We start from the raw sequence: 18,036 nt of genomic DNA on the forward strand, positions 1-18,036 counted from the left end.
TTGTACCTGTGAGAGGCCGTATAGCAAATTGGCCGCTGACCTATTTGCGAGCGGGGTGGGGAGGGGGACAATTCTGACCTGCTTGAAGCCTTCCATGACCTTCTTCATCTTCTCGTAGCGCTTAAAGAGCTCCGAGAGAGACTTCTCCACCGAGTTCAGGTCCGCGAGTGCCTGATCCTTCTCGCTCGTCAGCTGCTGCACAGTGCGCTCAAACGCCGCCTTGCCCCGCTGCTCGTCATCTGCAAAAGAGGCCACACACGTGGCCATCGTTAAGGCTTACGACTTGGTAGCGAGGCCACGCGGGTCACAGACTTTGCTCATTGCAAGTCTGAAATCTTGGAAATTGCTGTGGGAGTGCATTAGATGAGGCACCTTTCCTTTGTTTTGTTTCAAGAATGCAAACAAATGGACAAAATTCCTCAAATTTGCCACCTGACATTATGTTTTATATAAAAAAATGGTTATGTAAATGGTTTTGTAACATATTTATTGATAATAAAATTCAAGACAATTTTAAGGCGGAGCACCGCCTTGCCTAAACTATTACATTTCGATGAAGTGTTATTTTTTCCACACCTCAGCCATGAACTTTACTTAAAGTTACGGTGCCAAAAGCAGCCTTAGTCGTCAGCACCACGTTAGACACAATAACACATAGGGCCCAAACTGTTTTATGACAGCAATGATGGCAAGAGCAGAATAAGAAAGACATTACTGACAGGAACAAGCCCATAATAGCTAATGCACTATTCTTTGGTTCTTTCGGTGAAATCACGTAGATAAAAAATTTAACTAGAATTTTTTTTAATAAAAAACAAAAATTCACGACGTTTCGATCGCAACACAAGCGGTCGTCATCAGGCGGAGAGAAGCTGCACTAGTTAAGCCACAGGTTGTGTTGCCACTACGTAGGTTTCCGTGGTTGTGTTGTATAGCTCTGATGTATTGTCAGTTTCTTTGGCATTTTGTTTCACGTTTTGCTTTGTGCTGGAAGCTTCTTGAGAATAGAGCTACAAAAGTGAAATTCATGTTGGGTCTTCTGATTATATATTTTTAGACAAATGCTGCTATTCTGTGCCGATGCTCGGTCACATCCACTATCCTCAGATATAATTACACCACCTTTAATTTCATCCTCCGTGTCTACTCCCTTCTGCCCTGCACTCGTAGCATCTCTATAGGCCTTAAAAAAAATTGTATTGTCTTTTCTGCTTCTCAATACATGCTGCACTAGCACTTTAGAATGTCATTAACACAGCCCCACTGTAATTAGTTAAGACAATGAGGTTTTACACACACATAGACTTCTCAAATCACAAGATGCATGCCAATTACTTCCTGGGGGGAAGAGAGTCTCAGCACATTATGGGCCTCACCTGCAGCTATGCACAGTGTGCTTACCGATGGGCCATCACTACCCCTTTAATAGTAATTACATCTTGGCAACACTTGTCACAGTTCAAGGGGTGCTGACGGGGCTCCCGAAAATTGTGTTTTATCGTAGGAAGGTAATGACATGCAATAGATTATTGGTGTATTTAAATATATCACGAAGTTTGTGTTACGTTTCCCAACCAGTCAATTATAATATGTATTTTTGGGCATGCAGGTGCAGATAAGTAAAACGCCATACATGGCTTCGAATGCTCTAACAATCTTGTGTTCACATTCTATAGATGATTCTCTTATCCATTACAGCTTCAAGTGTTGTTTGATCCTGGCCACTCAGTGTTTTGGGTCCTTTCAGCTGGTGCTTAACACCATGCTTTGAAAATACTGTATGCAGCCTATGTTCTAAACCACTCAACGGTTATATTAATGTATCTGTGTTGCAGGTTTCTCTTCAAATAGAAGCATAATTTACATATGAATAGACTACTGGTTGCAATGTAAAACTGGAATCGGGCTTTTCAAAGGGAATGGAGTTTGGAAATCTATTGATTGTGTAACAATAATCCAACCATTTCATTTGTAAACGTTAACCACACTGCTATTATGAAAATAACTAAAGCTGAATTAAATCTATATATTTCCAGAACAGTTTCCCATCCAAATTTAACTGCAATGTGACTGCAAATAATTATGCATTATATTTCAATCCGAAAGCTGCCTGGAAACTGCTAGTAAGAGATCCAAGTTTCATGTACAAATTTAAAATATAAATAAAAAAATAAAAACTTACCCATCATCTGCGCCATCGCCACTTCATACTCCTTAAGGAGCTTTCTGAAAGACACAGGAATTGGAAATGTTAACCATTTGCAAATGTATGCACCTGTTAAAATTATTCCAGCATTCAATTTGAAATTAAGCTAAGACTGGAGGTCCCTCACCTCATCGCCTCCAGCTTCTCCTCTGCTTCTCTGCATTTCTCTTTCCACACGGTTGCTTCCTGATCCACAGTAACATTCTACGGAAAACATGAGCTTCATTTAGAATCCATTTCCCAGCGGAGGCCAAACTGATGCTTCCATTTAACATGCATTTCTTGTTGCGTGCAGAAGAGCAGCACAACATAATGTGGATTCTGTATATCAACTTTGAGAGCAACACCAAATGGAGAAAAAAAAACACAATTGTAATTGTGCTCGTGTATCACATCAATTATATAACCAGTGACACTGTTCACAGATACCACACAGATTACCTCTTTCAGTCAGGCTTAAACTATAGCCAAGTCATGCTGACACTGCTGAAATGAATAGACTGTACTTATATACGCAGCTATACAAAAACATGAATGGTTCGACCAATATACATTTTCCAAATCAAACACCAAACTGGTCTGCATATTTTACTCACGTTAGGCAGGTGTTTATCACACATATCCGGTACAAATGTTGTATAATTTTATATTTGAATGCAGGCTAGGGGTGGAACAGTGAGACCAGTGGTTAGCGAACTGCGCTACGAACCCAGCACTGGGCCGCAATTCGATTCCTGGCCACGGCTGACATCGTGATGTATCTGCCTGTTACCAACCTAGACAGACCACGGGGCGTGGTGACGTTTGGTCCAACATCCCCCACGGCCGACGTGGCGCCACGGGGGGAAGCATTAATTCAGCAGTGGATTAACAAAGGGCTGTCGATGTTGGCGGGGAAGCATTAAATCCAGCACTGGATTAACAAAGGGCTGTCCATGTTATTTCAAATGGAAAGTATGGCTTTTGTGTGGTGGTCCACGGGCAGGCGTGTGCCACCACCTTGTCCCTGGCTGCCTTGAGTGCCGTGTCCATGTCGCGCTGGCTGTACTTGAGGACCTCCACGATCGTGTCACCGTCCAGAGCGGCGGGCGTGCTCGCTACCCTCTCCAGACACTGCCAGGTCAATTAAAAAAAAAACGCAAGAGCGGTAAAACGGATCAATACTGTGCATTGCAAATGGCAATCACAACAGAAGTTAAATGGCACAAGGCAAGTACAGTGGATACACAAGATATTGCTGCCTCGTTATACACTTGGCTCAAGTGAAGGTCGACACGGGCATTGTGTTATTCAAAGCATGCCTGGCTCGCTGCATTGTGGGAAACGCACATCGTGGAAAAAAACGAATAAAAAGATACAACGGTGCCAATGTTGTGACTCGCGATGTTTAAACTGACGACGAGTCACATGCCTTGATGAAGAACAAAAACGTGTTAGTGAATGTGGTGCTCTATAGCTTGTGTTAAGAGTACACCATCAAATCTATGGACAACCAAACATGCCCATTCACCTCACCACATCTTTATAAACCAACCAAGATAGTTTAAACAAAACTCACGTTTAACAACGGTTTACTGAAGCTACCTTAAAAATGGCACGAAATCAATTACTGCAATCGTAAATTAAGGTTATCATCATTGGTAACGTTTAGTGCAGTTTTACCAAGAAAACAACACTCAAAAGCATGGTCAGAGTTGCAATGTAGGTTTGGCACAAGACAGATAACATCACAATGGTGCGAGATCCTTAACAAAGCTCACCTGTAACACCTTATCAGGTGATACGGAGAGCAGATCCACCTTCGCTGTAGCGATTGCACCGGCCACACTTTGTCCGGATTCCGCAGCCTCTTCACTGGGCCTGCGTAACACATACGTACAGACACCGAGCTTCAGTGAAAGACCTCCTGGGCAGGTGGCACCCATTCACGCAATGTTTTATCTGTTTGTTAGTTAAGTTTCCTTTTTAAGGTTAGACTGTCATCGTTTTGTTGTTCGAAAAGTCGACACAATGTTATCTGTTTGAAAAGAAAAGTGCACTGCAAACACACCACCATACCTAATACTACCAACGTGACTAATTCACGTAGCAACAACAAAATAAATATAATCAGCAACAGCAGCAGCCCACCTCGTGGAGAAGAAACAGGCACAGGTGATGGACGCTGCATTGAAATCAGATAGCAGTGGACGACCAGGATCACCGTGAAACTTTTAATTCCATCGGTGGAACAACACCACCGGATGAGCGTTATGATACACTGTAGTTTTTGGAGCTTGGCAGCAAAGCACGAACGGCAGAGCTGAGCTATAGGACCACACCCAATCACCATGCATGGAGCCACAATTCTCAAATTGCACCCCCAGGTGCATTCCATACCTGTGGTTGCAGCATTAAAACTAACAATCGTAGTTCAGTTACACTGAAATAATACTCCTTGCATAACGGCCCATTTTACATTGTAGGTTTGACACTCGAATTATATCATGAGGCTGGACATGCACAGTTTCATCTAATGAGCGCCCGCCGAGGCTAATCGAATTCCATTGTGTAGCAAAATACTGCAGGGAACTTTATCAGATGTCACAATTTTTTTTAAAAAGGGAGTTAACTGACACATGGAGCCAATTAATATTCACACAGAGTGCCAAGTCTTCTTTCGGAGTAAATGTGGTGGACAAGAAGAGTACAATGAGTGTAAAGTTAATCAACTCTATACAATTACTGTGCTGCACTATGTGGCAGTAAAAAGGTACTGCACATGTCCGTGACAGATTTCTACTTCTATGAACCTCATCTATGGACCTCACTCACAAACAATTAACGTATTTAAAAATCACATTGTCAGACAAATTGTGTTGTTTTTACATTTAATTAATAGGTATGGCTTTTATTATCATCATCATTATTTAGTCAACAATCTCTCCTGTTTTAAAGTTATATATTTTTTCCTGTTATAGTCTTGCGGGTTTATTACCGTTTATGGATTGTAAATAGCCTTCAGACAACTTGCGATTAAAGGTGCTCTATAAACTTGTTACATGATTACTATTGCCATTGTTCAATGTTGGGGAGATTGTTCGACGACGACTCTAATAATGGGTGGAGTTCACTGCACAATGACATCATGGCTTGGAACATGTTTTGATTGCCTCATTCAGATGACCTCATGTCTATAACACGTGACAACGCCAAGTATCGATTCATAGCGTAACAGTACTTTTTTTGTTACAGTGTTGGTGCGTGTGTATTTCATGAGAAACCTTCGGTGGTGTGGTTAAAGTTCATTATCCAACAAAATGTACATGGGCACACAAGTGGTGAAAGTAAGAGGGGGAGGGTATAAAACAATGTGCATACAAGCACTTTTTTTCCACAGCGTCGGGATTCCAAAGAGTTGCGCACGCTCCAACGGGCCACGGGGTGATGGAGTATTGCTTGTTACGGCACATTTTATTCAACTGCAAAATGAGATGTTGTCACAACGTGTAATGTGTTGTGGTACACACCCCCCATAACGTCAAGGTCACCTTTCCAATACGCAATAATCCACGGAACCCATAATGACAACAAACCTGCGTGTGCTGAAGACAACAAGGCTACATTATGGGACCCTTGTGGCAAAGCAAATAAAAACATTAAAACGAAACTATTTTTGTTTTACCAGCTAAGGCCCACTGAGCGATGTCGATCTTTTTTCAGAAGGGACCTGCCCACAAATGATAGCTCAACAAAGTGGCTTTACGCACAGAAATGTATAGCAGCCGAATACTCTAAACGTACGTTGATTCTAAATGTGGAGGGTAAAACCAGAGGACCTGGAAAATAATCCAAGCGACCACGGGGATAGAGAGAGACACGCAAACTCCAAATATACAACAGGTGTCAGACGAGGAAGTGAACATCTCGCCACCGTGGCACCCCGCATTATAAAAGCACACACAGTGAATGGACAGTACGGTGCACCAAGGGCAGTCCCTGTTTCTTCTCGAGCAGAGAGAGGGGGGGGGGCACAGAAACCTGCCTGTCATTCTGCCGCCTCTTGGTGACCGGACGAGGTAAGGCCTTGGGGTCGTCTGCCAGCAGTGGGTCAAACTTCACGAAGAGCGATTGCTTCCTCAAGTCCGACTCCGTGAAGCCACTCTGCACAGCGCACCAAATCAGCAACAAACAAAACGAACCCAAGACAAAAACGGATTAATAACAAACTTGGTGGAATCAAACAGCAGCTAGGAGCAATGTGCCCGTGTGGGTGTGTGCGATAGTGTTCACGCAGCCTGCTGGGTGAATGACTGTGGGAGCCGGATGATGACACGCGGCTGGTGCCAGAATTAGTGACCGCAGTGCAGTGCTCACATCAATGTGTTGTAAGGATATAATTGGTTTAATTAAAAGTGGATTTTTAAGATTTGTCTGAATGTAAACAACTTAGAACATGTATGGCTATAATATGCACATGTTGTACTCCAGCATCTTGAGATACTGCTGGATTCAGATGCTATGTAAATAAAATAATTCAAATTTGCGTAAACTGCTTAACAAGTTATACTAAACACTAAACTTACCAAAAAACAACACGCTCCAAACACACCAATGCTTCATAGTAAGATTTATTTTTCAACGAATTTGAACTAGCAACAGGTCTTGCTTAACTACATTAAAAAGTATTTTTATTATTTTATTGTTTCCCTTCTACGTGACTTTACCGAAAGAACCAAGAATATGAATCCCTGCAGTCACGAAAGCTTTAAATAAAACTTTACATTAAAAAGTACTATTCTTTACCTCATTTAGCCCTAACCAGTGTAATTTGTAACACCAGACGGCGGCACTCTCTCTCCAAACATGACTCACAACACACGGGGGGGGGGGGGCTTTAGAGCAGATTTCTTTTTGAACAGATGACGTAATTGTACACAAAAATCACCATGATCTTACAGAGCCAAACTGCCGCAGCTGGCGTGAGCAATAAATCAGACGTTCAACCGACTGCACATTGTAACGCCCGATCACGTCTCAAGCCTCACACCAAGCCTCACACCGATCTGTTTGCAGTCCGATCTGGCCGTGTGCCGTGTTTGGGCGAATTACCATTCCGAACTGCTCCAGGTAGTCAATCTCCAGCATCTGGCCTCCGCTTGGCATGGCTGGGGCGCCCGATGCCTCTGCTCGTTTGCCTGCTAGCGAGCCGCATGGCGGGAGGGGGGGGGGGGCAGGGGAAAGGCACACGAGACTCACGGACCTGGCAGCAGACGCGGGTACTGCCAGGAATCTCCAAGCTAGCAGAGTCACCGGTTCCGAGCGTCCCATGAACATGAACAAGTTTAGGGGCCATCATATGAGTGACGTGCACGATTACCCTGAAGAGTGAAATCAAGGGCTCCTGTTGTACTTTTTTTTCATGTGTTGACAAAATAACGTCATTGAGACACATTTGAAAAGCCTCGGCACCAAACCGTCCCTGTATTCAGGCACATTTTTTTGTGCCAAGACGACACTCATGCCAACACTTGTCAATAATTAACCATCGGTGAAACATCCGCAAACATTTGTCACAGAGCGGTACAACTCAAATAATTAAATGATACAATTTAAACATCAAAAGCTGCGCAAAACAAATGCAAATTATTTTTTTTGCTGGAGGGAGGGAAGTGACCTAAGTGCAATTAAGAACAAGTTGCCACTATTAAGGGTACCCGTGTATTTAGCGATGATAAATGAGATTCACTGTTGACTTGGGTCCAAAAGGTCTAAAAGCAAACTAGTGAGCCATTAAAAAACTTCTGCTCCCGAGTGTAGCTCAATGAACATTTCGCTGCACTAGACATGCACTCATCGCTGCATACAAGACATACACATTACTTTTCTAATGAACATCAAAGCTCAGAGTCCACTTATTAAATTCCATGGCCAAGAGCTTGTTTCAGGTTTCTAGACAGTACCTCCAACAATCAGCTCCCCTCGCTGCAAACTTAGCAGTTAACATTTACACAATGGCACATGCAGAACTTGTATTCTGCAAGCTCAATAAAAGTTACGCAGCTTTTCAAATTAAGCAAGGCCAATTTGTGCATTACTTAGTAATCCGATGCTTTTTGTCAAATATTAATATTAGTATTAATAATGCCGAGTCAAAATGGAACACTGCAATATAAACAACATTTATTCTTCATGACAATCACTTACAACCCTTTGACAATTCACTGCTGGATGAAGGCCTTCCTTCCCACAACTTGCCAGTCATGGGAGTTGATTGACCATACTTCACCAAGAGGGTCAAGATGGATTGGGGAAAGGTGGGAGACGGAGGAACGGATCAGATGTTACTCGCTACCGATGCCAGCTATGGCCATGACTAAAGCAGAGAGGTCGCTGGAATTATAAGCAAAGTGGGTGAACCACTGCTGCATGGCTCACCCCATCATAACAATAATTACTTAGAGAAAACCTGACACTTCTTATTGCGCTTCTTGAGGCGGGTCCTGCTTAGAATGTCTGACCAATTACTTTGAGTGTTAAAACACGTGACGTGAAACGGAAGTTTCCTGAAATAAGAGATGAGCCATTATCCGGAGACGGTAACAATCCAAGGATTGTTGACCTTTAAGGATGGCCGCAACTTTGGGAGAGAGCCTTCATCCAGCAGCTATTGCTCATGAACAATCAAAACCCATTATACACACTCCTTACCCTGCCTCGTTGCACCACCTCCCTCTAAGCACGACTCTTTCCCACACGCTAAAACAAAACATCAAGCCAAAAAAGCTTTTCGGGTGAGGGCAGCGGGGGCAGTACCAGGAGCCGGCGACAAATTTCCGTTTCTCGCGGCGCACAAGACGGCCTCGTCCTGCCGGGCGGCGTCCGGTGCCCCCGGCGTGGTCTCTGCCGAATGACCATCGAGCGAGAAGGCCGTGGCATTGGCAGCGGTGGCCGACGACGCGCGTTGCATTTTCTCTTCGTCTGTGGCGAGGGCTGCCATGGCTGCGTCGGCATCCAGGTCGAGGGCTGGGTCCTATGGCCAGCAGCAGCAGCAGCAGCAGAGAGTGGGGGTGTACAGTGGCACGATGTCGATGAGACGTGTTCACATGTGGGAGGCCATATGTGCAACGAAGTATCAACAACTCTGTTGGACGGTGCTCATCTCCAACTATAAGCGTTGCAGGAATGTCACGAAGCTATGGTTAAGGGCCAACCGCTATACCGCTGTACAACAACAACGCTGAATTATAATAAGTGTAGTATTTATCAAGCTGCAGAACAGTGGTTATTAGCATACTGGACTATAAAGGTTGCAATCCGAGTTTAATTCCTGGCCGTGGCTAACAGCGGGGGCAAGTGATACGTAAACCGGTTTGGGGAACTGGACATGAATGTATGTAGCCAACCGTGTTATCAATGACCAGCATGGTGAAGTATTGCCAAAACAAACTCCATGGTGAACATGGTATTGAAATTCCTTAATCCTTAATAGTTTTCCATAAAAAGTATTCACTATAGGTGGGGCTGTTTGTAGACGCAATGCCAATTCATTTTCACGCATCAAAAATTGTAAACGAAATGAGAAAGGTGTGGGGAAAGTTTGTTCGTAGAATATATCAAGGCATATGAATTCAGTTTTCTAAAACAGTCTACAAAGTACAGCGATCCGTTCATAGCCAGCGCACTAAACAAAGCAATTAGAGAAAACAGTATTTCATCTAAAAACACCCTCTCTGTCTTCAACCAATCTTGATACAAATATTAAAATCGTTTAACTCTCCCCAACGATAGGGACCCATAACATTCACGATATTTCATCTGTTGAGAAGTCAGGGGGGTCATTTGAAATGCGTGGGGTATCTACAGATGGTTCACCTCTTGCACATCTGGAAATCATCCTGCACACGTGATTAACAACCATGCCAGATACACGCCCCGAAACACAATATAATGTTCATCTGCACTGGAGCGTGTATTCTCTTTTGGATAAACATTCAAAACTCGCGCAGAAAATATATACCTGGGCGTTGTCGGAGGTCGACGCGTTTCTGAACCGGTTCTTCACTCGGAATGTAGCTCTGCTGACACAGTAGAATTCATGAGCAGCACAAGGTACGCGCCCTCACTCACATCCTTCACCATCAACTATAACTGTCCCCTCATCTCCAAACCACTCTCCACACCCGTGCACTCTTTATCATGGGAAAGTGAGTATGCGTCTGTTTGACGGTCGATTTGAGGAGAAATAGTTTCGGACGATACTGTTGCCGAGGGCGAGGCTGTCCCCCCCCCCCCCCCCGCAGACAAACAGAACCGCCAAGATACTTAAACATAGAGTGGCACTGAACGGAACTTTACGACGAATAAACACACAGAAAGGCATTGGTTGCGAGACAATGGCATGGTGACAAATACGACAACGCGCAGTTTCTTACAAAGCGTGCTGTGTGCACGAGTTAACTTAGTCAAAGGAAGATATCACGAAAGCAAAACGTCTTGTCTTATAAGACAAACTGCATAGCACTACATACGGGCCTAACTTTCATATAGGCAAGCCCTTTGTGTTCTTCACGCGCAAGCCGGTTGCTCTAAGTTAATCATCAATTTATACTTTTGCCGATTAGGGCCTTTGATTTAGAACCACGAATGTTAATCGGTGCTGGAAAAAAAGCATGGGTGTCCTTTCAATGATGGCATTTTTCTCTTCGGTATAAACCGAGGAGGAACAAAAAAGTGAGCTGCTCCGATCAGTTCCTGAACAAGCCTTCCAGGACGTGGAGCGGAAAAAACATTGGACACCACCATGCCGAACAAAAATACGCGGAAACACATCAGCAGGAAACGGGTGCTCGTTTTGTGAACGATTTACTAAATTGAGAACCAAAAAAATATGGTAAGAAAAATACCTTCGCAATGCACACACTTTTATACGCATTGGGATCCCAGAATAGAATACGCATTATACATTTGGATTATTATTAAAAGTAGAAAATAAATGCTTTAGACCCTGGAATTAAACAAATGTTGAAGTGCTCAATAAAAGCAGGGTGGCTCGCATAAAGAAAATTCTACACATCGAAAGGAAACCACCTAATTTTTTGAGCGCATCAAATTTGATTAATTCCGGGTTCAAAATACTGTAATGCATTTTCTACTTTTGAGTGCAAATAAAAGTATGCATGCATTGAAATCTTGTTTGCTTATTACCTAACAATAGTTTCTTATTCTTGGTTCTTTCGGTAAAGTCACGTTGAAGGGAAACAATAAAATAATAAAAATATAAAACAATAAAATTCTCACGACGTTTCGACTGCAGCACAAGCAATCATCATCAGGTGTGAAAACCACAGCAAGAAAATTTGAAAAAAGTGGAGGTTATTTTTAACGTTAGCACCATGGAGAGAGATTTGACAGTTTGTTCAGATGGACGGGTCCATCTATGTTCAGAAAAGAGGAGGGGGAGACGAAAATGATGGATGCGGTCTGAAAGCCACCGTAAGCGTGAACAATCAATTAAGACCCGAAATGGTTTATCAAATCTTTCCAATGATTGCTAAGCCAGAATCCATCTTCCTGGTTGAAATTGTCTCTGTGTTTGTATATGTGGATAGCCTCATGAACGAATCTCTCATGGTAGCCAGATGGCTTGCAAAGAACCTGTCTTGGCGAAGTCAATGTCATGTGAGCCTACTGAATTATAACAGTGATCTGCCACGGCCGAGGTGTTGGTCCTACCGTGTTTTAGGTCTGCTTTGTGTTCACGAATGCGGTCCGAGATATGTCGTTTTATTTCTCCAATGTAACTACTACCACAGAGGCAACTTAGTTTGTAGACACCAGGGTACTGTATGTCCGGAATCACATCTTTTACAGACGGAACCAGATCACGGATTTTATGTAATGTGTTGAATCGGACCTGGATCTTGTGTTCATTCAAGATTTTGGAGATCTTTTTTGTGATCCCCGCAATGTAGGGTAAAGTGATGGTTTTGAAAGGCTCCTCAAGAGGGTCCTTCTTCATGGTTGGAGTGACATCTTTGCGGATTGTGTAGTCGGAGTAACCATTAGCCTTAAGAGCTTGGTGTACGTGCTTGAGTTCACTGGCTATGTGTTCCTGGTCGGATATGCATTGGGCTCTATGGTGCAGAGTCTTGATGAGGGAATTCTTCTGGGATGGATGGTGGTGGGAATCCGGTTTCAGGTAAGCATCCGTATGGGTAGCTTTCCTATAGACAGAGTGGCTCATTGAACCATCAGGTCTCTTTTTTATTAGAACATTCAAAAAAGGAAGCTTGCCATCCTTTTCGACTTCCATGGTAAATCTGATGGCTGGGTGTATGGATAGATACTCTTAATGATTTTCTAAATCATCTCAATGCATAAAACCCGGCCATACAGTTCACCATGGAAATGGAGGTGAATAACACACTCCCGTTCCTAGATATTTTGCTTGGACATGGCCTAAACAGTAAAATAACACAGCGTTTACAGAAAGCAAATGCACACTGATGCCTATCTGAATGCAGATTCGCATCATCATCTAGCTCAGAAATCCTCTCTTATCAAGACACTCATACATCGGGCTAAAACAGTGTCAGATGGTGAAAGTCTGGTGAGAGAGATCAAACACGTTAAAGAAGCATTACGACAGAATGGCTACAATAATACTCAAATTAATAGAGCACTGAATGGCAAATCACGATCGCAAAGCAACACTACTGAAAGCGATCAGATTGGTAAAACAATTAAAATTCCATATATCTCAGGAGTAACTGACAAATTAGCCCGTGTTTTGCAAAAGCAAAACATACAGTAATATTTGATACAGTAGACAAAATTCAAAAACTAGTATCTTGAACTAAAGACGAATTACCTAAATTATCAACAGAAGGTGTATATCGGATTAATTATTTATGTGGCAGATGCTATATTGGACAGACGGGACGTAACATCAGCATAAGACTAAAAGAACACCAAAGAAATATTAAATTATCTCAAACACAACTGTCGGCAGTGGCAGAACATGCTTGTCAACAAGGACACTCAATTGATTTTAATAACGTTGAAGTGTTGTGTAAAACTATTACTGGCAAAGACTAATTAGAGAATCCATTGAAATTGAGAGAAATAAAAATAACTTTAATCGCTCTGATAGCTATAGGCTTAGTGCGGCTTGGAAGCGCATTATTAAATAATACATATTACAATTCCTTATAGGGGAAACACATACTAATTAACGGATTACTAACGTAGCATATATTCACAATAACATTACAACTCATTACTAATCATAACCATTGATTGATTACCAATCGATTATATAATTACTGCACCTGAATGAGTTAAATGATGACGTCACCCTGCTGCTCTATTTAAGACCGGGAGCAAGTGAGGGCTTTACCATTCTGGCGAATTGCCCGATGATGCTGAATGTAATTACCACCGAAACGTAGTATTCAAACTGTAAATGTTGTGGATTCACTGCAACACACCGGTGGGTTAAAGTAGTGAACTAATTGTTTTTTGTCAACGTGGCACTTTTTTTGCTGATTGGCCGTGTCAGGTGGTGGAGGGTTACGACACATTTATAAATAACACGATCTAACCCAAAAACCTTTATTATGAATAATATTGGTCGCGAAAGCCTACGTGTTAAACTGGGTGTATGGAATTGATGTGGTGGAAGAATTGGTCTAGAGCAGGCCGGCCATGTGGCCAGATGACAAAAGTGTCATCCATGTACCTCTTCCAAAAAGGTTGGGCGTAGAGTGGCAGTCTGGATGGCGTCAGTCTCAAATTTCTCCATGAAAATGTTGGTTCCAACCGGAGATAGGAGGGAGCCCCATTGGGGTGCCCTCAGTTTGTTTGTAGAAAGTTCCATTCCAAGTGAGAATTTTATTGTTTTACATTTGTATTATTTTGTTTCCCTTCTACGTGACTTTACCAAAAGAACCAAGAATATGAATCCCTGCAGTCACGAAAGCTTTAAATCAAAATTTAACAATAGTTTGTTGTGTACTTGTTGGTCTCTCGCTAAGGAAGAAGAGGGCAGTGCAGCGGCCGCTCCGGCGCCACAAGGAGCGGCGATAGAAGCACGCCTCTCATTGGTCATAGGCTGGCCAGCAACAGCCGCTGTTATTGGACCAGACGTTAACCGTTGTAGGTGGAAGCGACCATTTGTGATTTAAAAAAAGGGGGGGGGTGAAATGTACGATTATTAAGTAGTACATTTTATTTTAACACATCAATAGGACCACAATGGGCAGGAACCTTGACTGTTTTTTTTGTAATTAAATCTTGAATTGTCACGCGAGCCGGCGAGTCTGCGTGTGTAGAAAATTTCAGCTCATTCGGCTTCGTAGATCCGAAGATATTAAGGGCCAAAGATTCCAAAGAATATAAACAGACAAACATGGCAAGTTCAATGAAAAAGTGTGCAGAAAAAAAACCCACCGAAAATTAACCCGCGGCCGAATCAATGGACTCACGATTTAATGACAGCTCTCTTCTTCTTCTTCTGCGAGCTCTTGGAGCTGCCGTCCTCGCCATCGCCCGACTCTGCCTCGCTGCCGCCCCCCGCCACGTCTCCCCCGTCGGGGGACTCGCGGTGCAGGGGCACGCCGGGCAGCTTGGCGCTCGCCGCCAGCAAATCCGACGCGTCACAGTGGCCGCCCGTGTCGAAGGATTGCGTCGCCTTCATGGGCACGGGGGAGCCGGGTAACTGCGACGTTGTTGCAAACGGATTAAAATTGGAGTCCTCCAGTTTGCTGAAGTCCATCATGTAATTGCCCTTTATTTGAGGTCCATTGCCAGCGGTAATTAAATTGCTATCGGACTTCTGGTCGGCTGAGAATCTGGATGGCTTCTTTACTCCAAGTCGCGTGGCACTTTTTTCCGGCGATTTGTTTTTGCCTTTGGAGACGTCTCCACAGGGCTTCGCCGATCCCAGCGACGGCGAATACCCCGTCGACATGTCCTCCTCGCTGCCCTCTCTGGCCGCAGCAGACTCGCTCCCTTGCGACGACACCTCGTCTGTCTCCTCGGTTCGCAGCGTGCCGTCAGATACGAGCGTTTCGGACTCTGTGGACTCGGACTGGGACTCGGCAGCTTCGACGCCGTTGAGCGGCTGGTCGCTCCGTGGCGTCTCGCTACCTTTGACGCAGGTGGCAGGAGGCTCGCAGTCCTGCTCCTGTGGACCGTCCAGGTTCAGGCGTGAGGGTTTGAGCGTCTCATCGGCCTGGTCCGTGTCGAAACACTCCGAGTCGGAGGGAAGCTCTTGGTCGCTCAAATCGCCGACTCGACCACCCCCGTCTTCCGAGTCATCGTCCAACGAAGGGTCTGAAAACGGCAGCGTCCACTCTCGTCATGCGACCCGCGAAACACCGAACTCTCCGCTCGTTTGCTCATTAACAAACAGCACGGACGTCACAGTGGTCACATTTCATTGACCGAGGATAATTACTGTACTGTATTGACATTGCACCGTAACCGATTTACCGATGGAAAATAAATTAACATTTCACGTAGAAAATGTAATAAAACACGTTAAACATTTTTTTCCCTTTTGCAGTCCAATAAACTGTGCAGTAGAAAACGCCAAGCGGCCAAAATTACTGTTGAAATTAAATAATCATTCTCAGATACACAGTACAGCTTTTTACAGTGCAACCTGAAAATAGTCTACCGTGGTAGAAAGGCAAAAAAGTTCATAAAAAGTTCCCTAAATGAGACCAGATTTGCAAACCGCGCAAAATATGTGGCCACCATTTGAGCCGAAGTCTCTGTAAACTACTGTAACAGCTGTTAAGTCAACTTTTGGCACACTTAGGATATTCGCTCAAACAACCATCACTGCATGCGTTAAGCAGCCATAAAAGCAGAGCACTGCACTGTCGTGACAATGCTCCCATTTTCACGTAAAACATTAATGTCACGCGCATACTTACCAGCAAAGTTACAACCCGATTGTTGTTTGGCATTACCCGAGCTCTGAAACAAAGCACCGTACCAAACTGCACCACCTCTCGCTACAAACAGAAGTTTTGCTCACACACAGCAGAAAGCTAAACAGGCCGAAGTTGGGCACTCCCACGACAAAAAAAGCACAAATGTGCACTGTACCCGTCACGCCGACCACACGAGACGGGGGAGGGGGGGAGAAACATCGTCAAGACTACGCAGGCACCACAATACGCGCAAAATCACGAGCCGAGTGGGACAACGGAACGGAAAGGGGTTAAACGTCGAAACAGCAGAGCGCAACACAAGGTGGTGAGAAGAAACAAAGACGACGGTGTGTGTGCTCGTGTGCGCGTGTACGTGTGTGTGCGCGTGTACGTGTGTGTGCTCGTGTGTGCTCGCGTGCTCGCAAAGTTACCCCGGAGCTGCTCCATCTTTACACTTTTACGAACGGCTCCGTGAGTGCATGCGCGCATCCACCACCGACTGACACGGGGATGTGACATCAGCCTCCGCGTGGCCTCGCATTTCTCGTTTGACAGTCGATTGTCCACTGCCTCCCACGCCCCCCCCACCACCCCGCGGCACTCAAACACAAACACAACACTGACCCGGCCCAGCCAGCCCAGCCAGCCCAGCCCCGGCTCCAAGAGGCGGCCAGCCGGAGCAATAAGGTCCGAGGGTGGAGGCGGGCGACACGCCCAGGAACAACGCCATGAATTATACACGCAGCGTGGCCTGCGCCGAATTAATGAAGCGTTACGCAATATTACAAATTATAAAAGCAGCGGAAAAACTCCCAACGGCTCCGTTATGGCAAACTTTATGATTACACGCTTTTATTTAACTCTGTTGTTGGATCCTCTAATCTTGTTACTCAATTTTTACCCACTTCCCAATGTGGTATCGACTGCAAACTTGGTAAACTTATGTCAAACTGATGATAATACTATATTCTATCATAAAAAAATAATTATAGATTTTTAAACATTCTCTTTTTTATATTGGCTTGGGTCTAATTGTCCACGCTCAACTGATGTTGGCTGTAATTGACCAAAGTCCCTTACGTTGTGGCAAGCCTCGGGGCCACTTCCTGGAGTCGTGGAGTTCTGCCATTACTAGTGCGGTACATTTCATTAAAGCGTGTTTTTAAAAAAGTTTTTAAATAGTTTGTGAGAGAAACACCTTTTTTGACATGTTTACATTACAAAAATAACAACAGGACATCCAATTATACGTTTTAATTGTTCTATAAACGCACCAAGAAGTGCGTTTACAGAATGGGACAACCACGTCATATTTTTGTTTTAATTGACAATTATTTAAATTGCACATCCGATTAAACGTGTTGTTTTATTTTTCATTGTTCCATAACCACACACAAAACACGCACACACACACCAATGGGCTTGGCGATATGGTCACCAACACGAGAAATCAAACCCGGTGCTTCATGGACCGTACGTTCCTGACGGCGTGGTTCATATTTCACAAACGCACAGCAGCAGCAGCAGCGCACAACATGAGGGGGGTGGGAGTCGCATTTCCTCGTGAGAGATCTCACGACGTGGATGGAAGTGGGCCCCAAACAGTGACCTTTCCGCTTACGACATGCTTCGCACTACCTCCGCCTGTTGCCCCAAGATACACACACACCTGGCCGGTTACCAATTACCCGAATCTCTCTGTACCTTCTGTAAAAAAAGAGATAACACGGCATTTCGCGTTGCCACGACCGACTTCTAACTGTTCCAAACTCGCTATCCACGCGTGCGGGTGTCAAAACAGCCCTTGCGTATCGATTATAGTCAGACGACGTGGATCGCGTTAAAAGCATAATGAGATTAAGGCGTCGAAACGTCGTGATTTGTTTAATTTTATTTCTACCTACG

The 18,036-nt window shown here is 44.1% G+C and overlaps 1 protein-coding gene across 1 annotated transcript in view; it reads right to left on the reverse strand.

Moving 5' to 3' along the window:
• LOC116940488 (uncharacterized) overlaps positions 1 to 18,036 on the reverse strand; it is a 35,255-nt gene that overhangs the window by 3,700 nt on the left and 13,519 nt on the right. The window contains exons 3-12 of the mRNA XM_032950380.2: positions 14,674 to 15,523; positions 10,206 to 10,263; positions 9,002 to 9,218; positions 7,298 to 7,386; positions 6,231 to 6,349; positions 3,967 to 4,066; positions 3,206 to 3,319; positions 2,334 to 2,410; positions 2,183 to 2,226; positions 79 to 239 (exon numbers count right to left, since the gene is read on the reverse strand). Coding sequence (XP_032806271.2) covers positions 79 to 239; positions 2,183 to 2,226; positions 2,334 to 2,410; positions 3,206 to 3,319; positions 3,967 to 4,066; positions 6,231 to 6,349; positions 7,298 to 7,386; positions 9,002 to 9,218; positions 10,206 to 10,263; positions 14,674 to 15,523 — 1,829 coding nt within the window. The remainder of the gene's footprint in view (positions 1 to 78; positions 240 to 2,182; positions 2,227 to 2,333; positions 2,411 to 3,205; positions 3,320 to 3,966; positions 4,067 to 6,230; positions 6,350 to 7,297; positions 7,387 to 9,001; positions 9,219 to 10,205; positions 10,264 to 14,673; positions 15,524 to 18,036) is intronic.

This window comes from Petromyzon marinus, chromosome 9, assembly GCF_048934315.1.
Source record: "Petromyzon marinus isolate PM22_M1 ecotype Great Lakes invasive population chromosome 9, UKy_Petmar_22M1.pri1.0, whole genome shotgun sequence".
Lineage (NCBI taxonomy): Eukaryota > Metazoa > Chordata > Hyperoartia > Petromyzontiformes > Petromyzontidae > Petromyzon > Petromyzon marinus.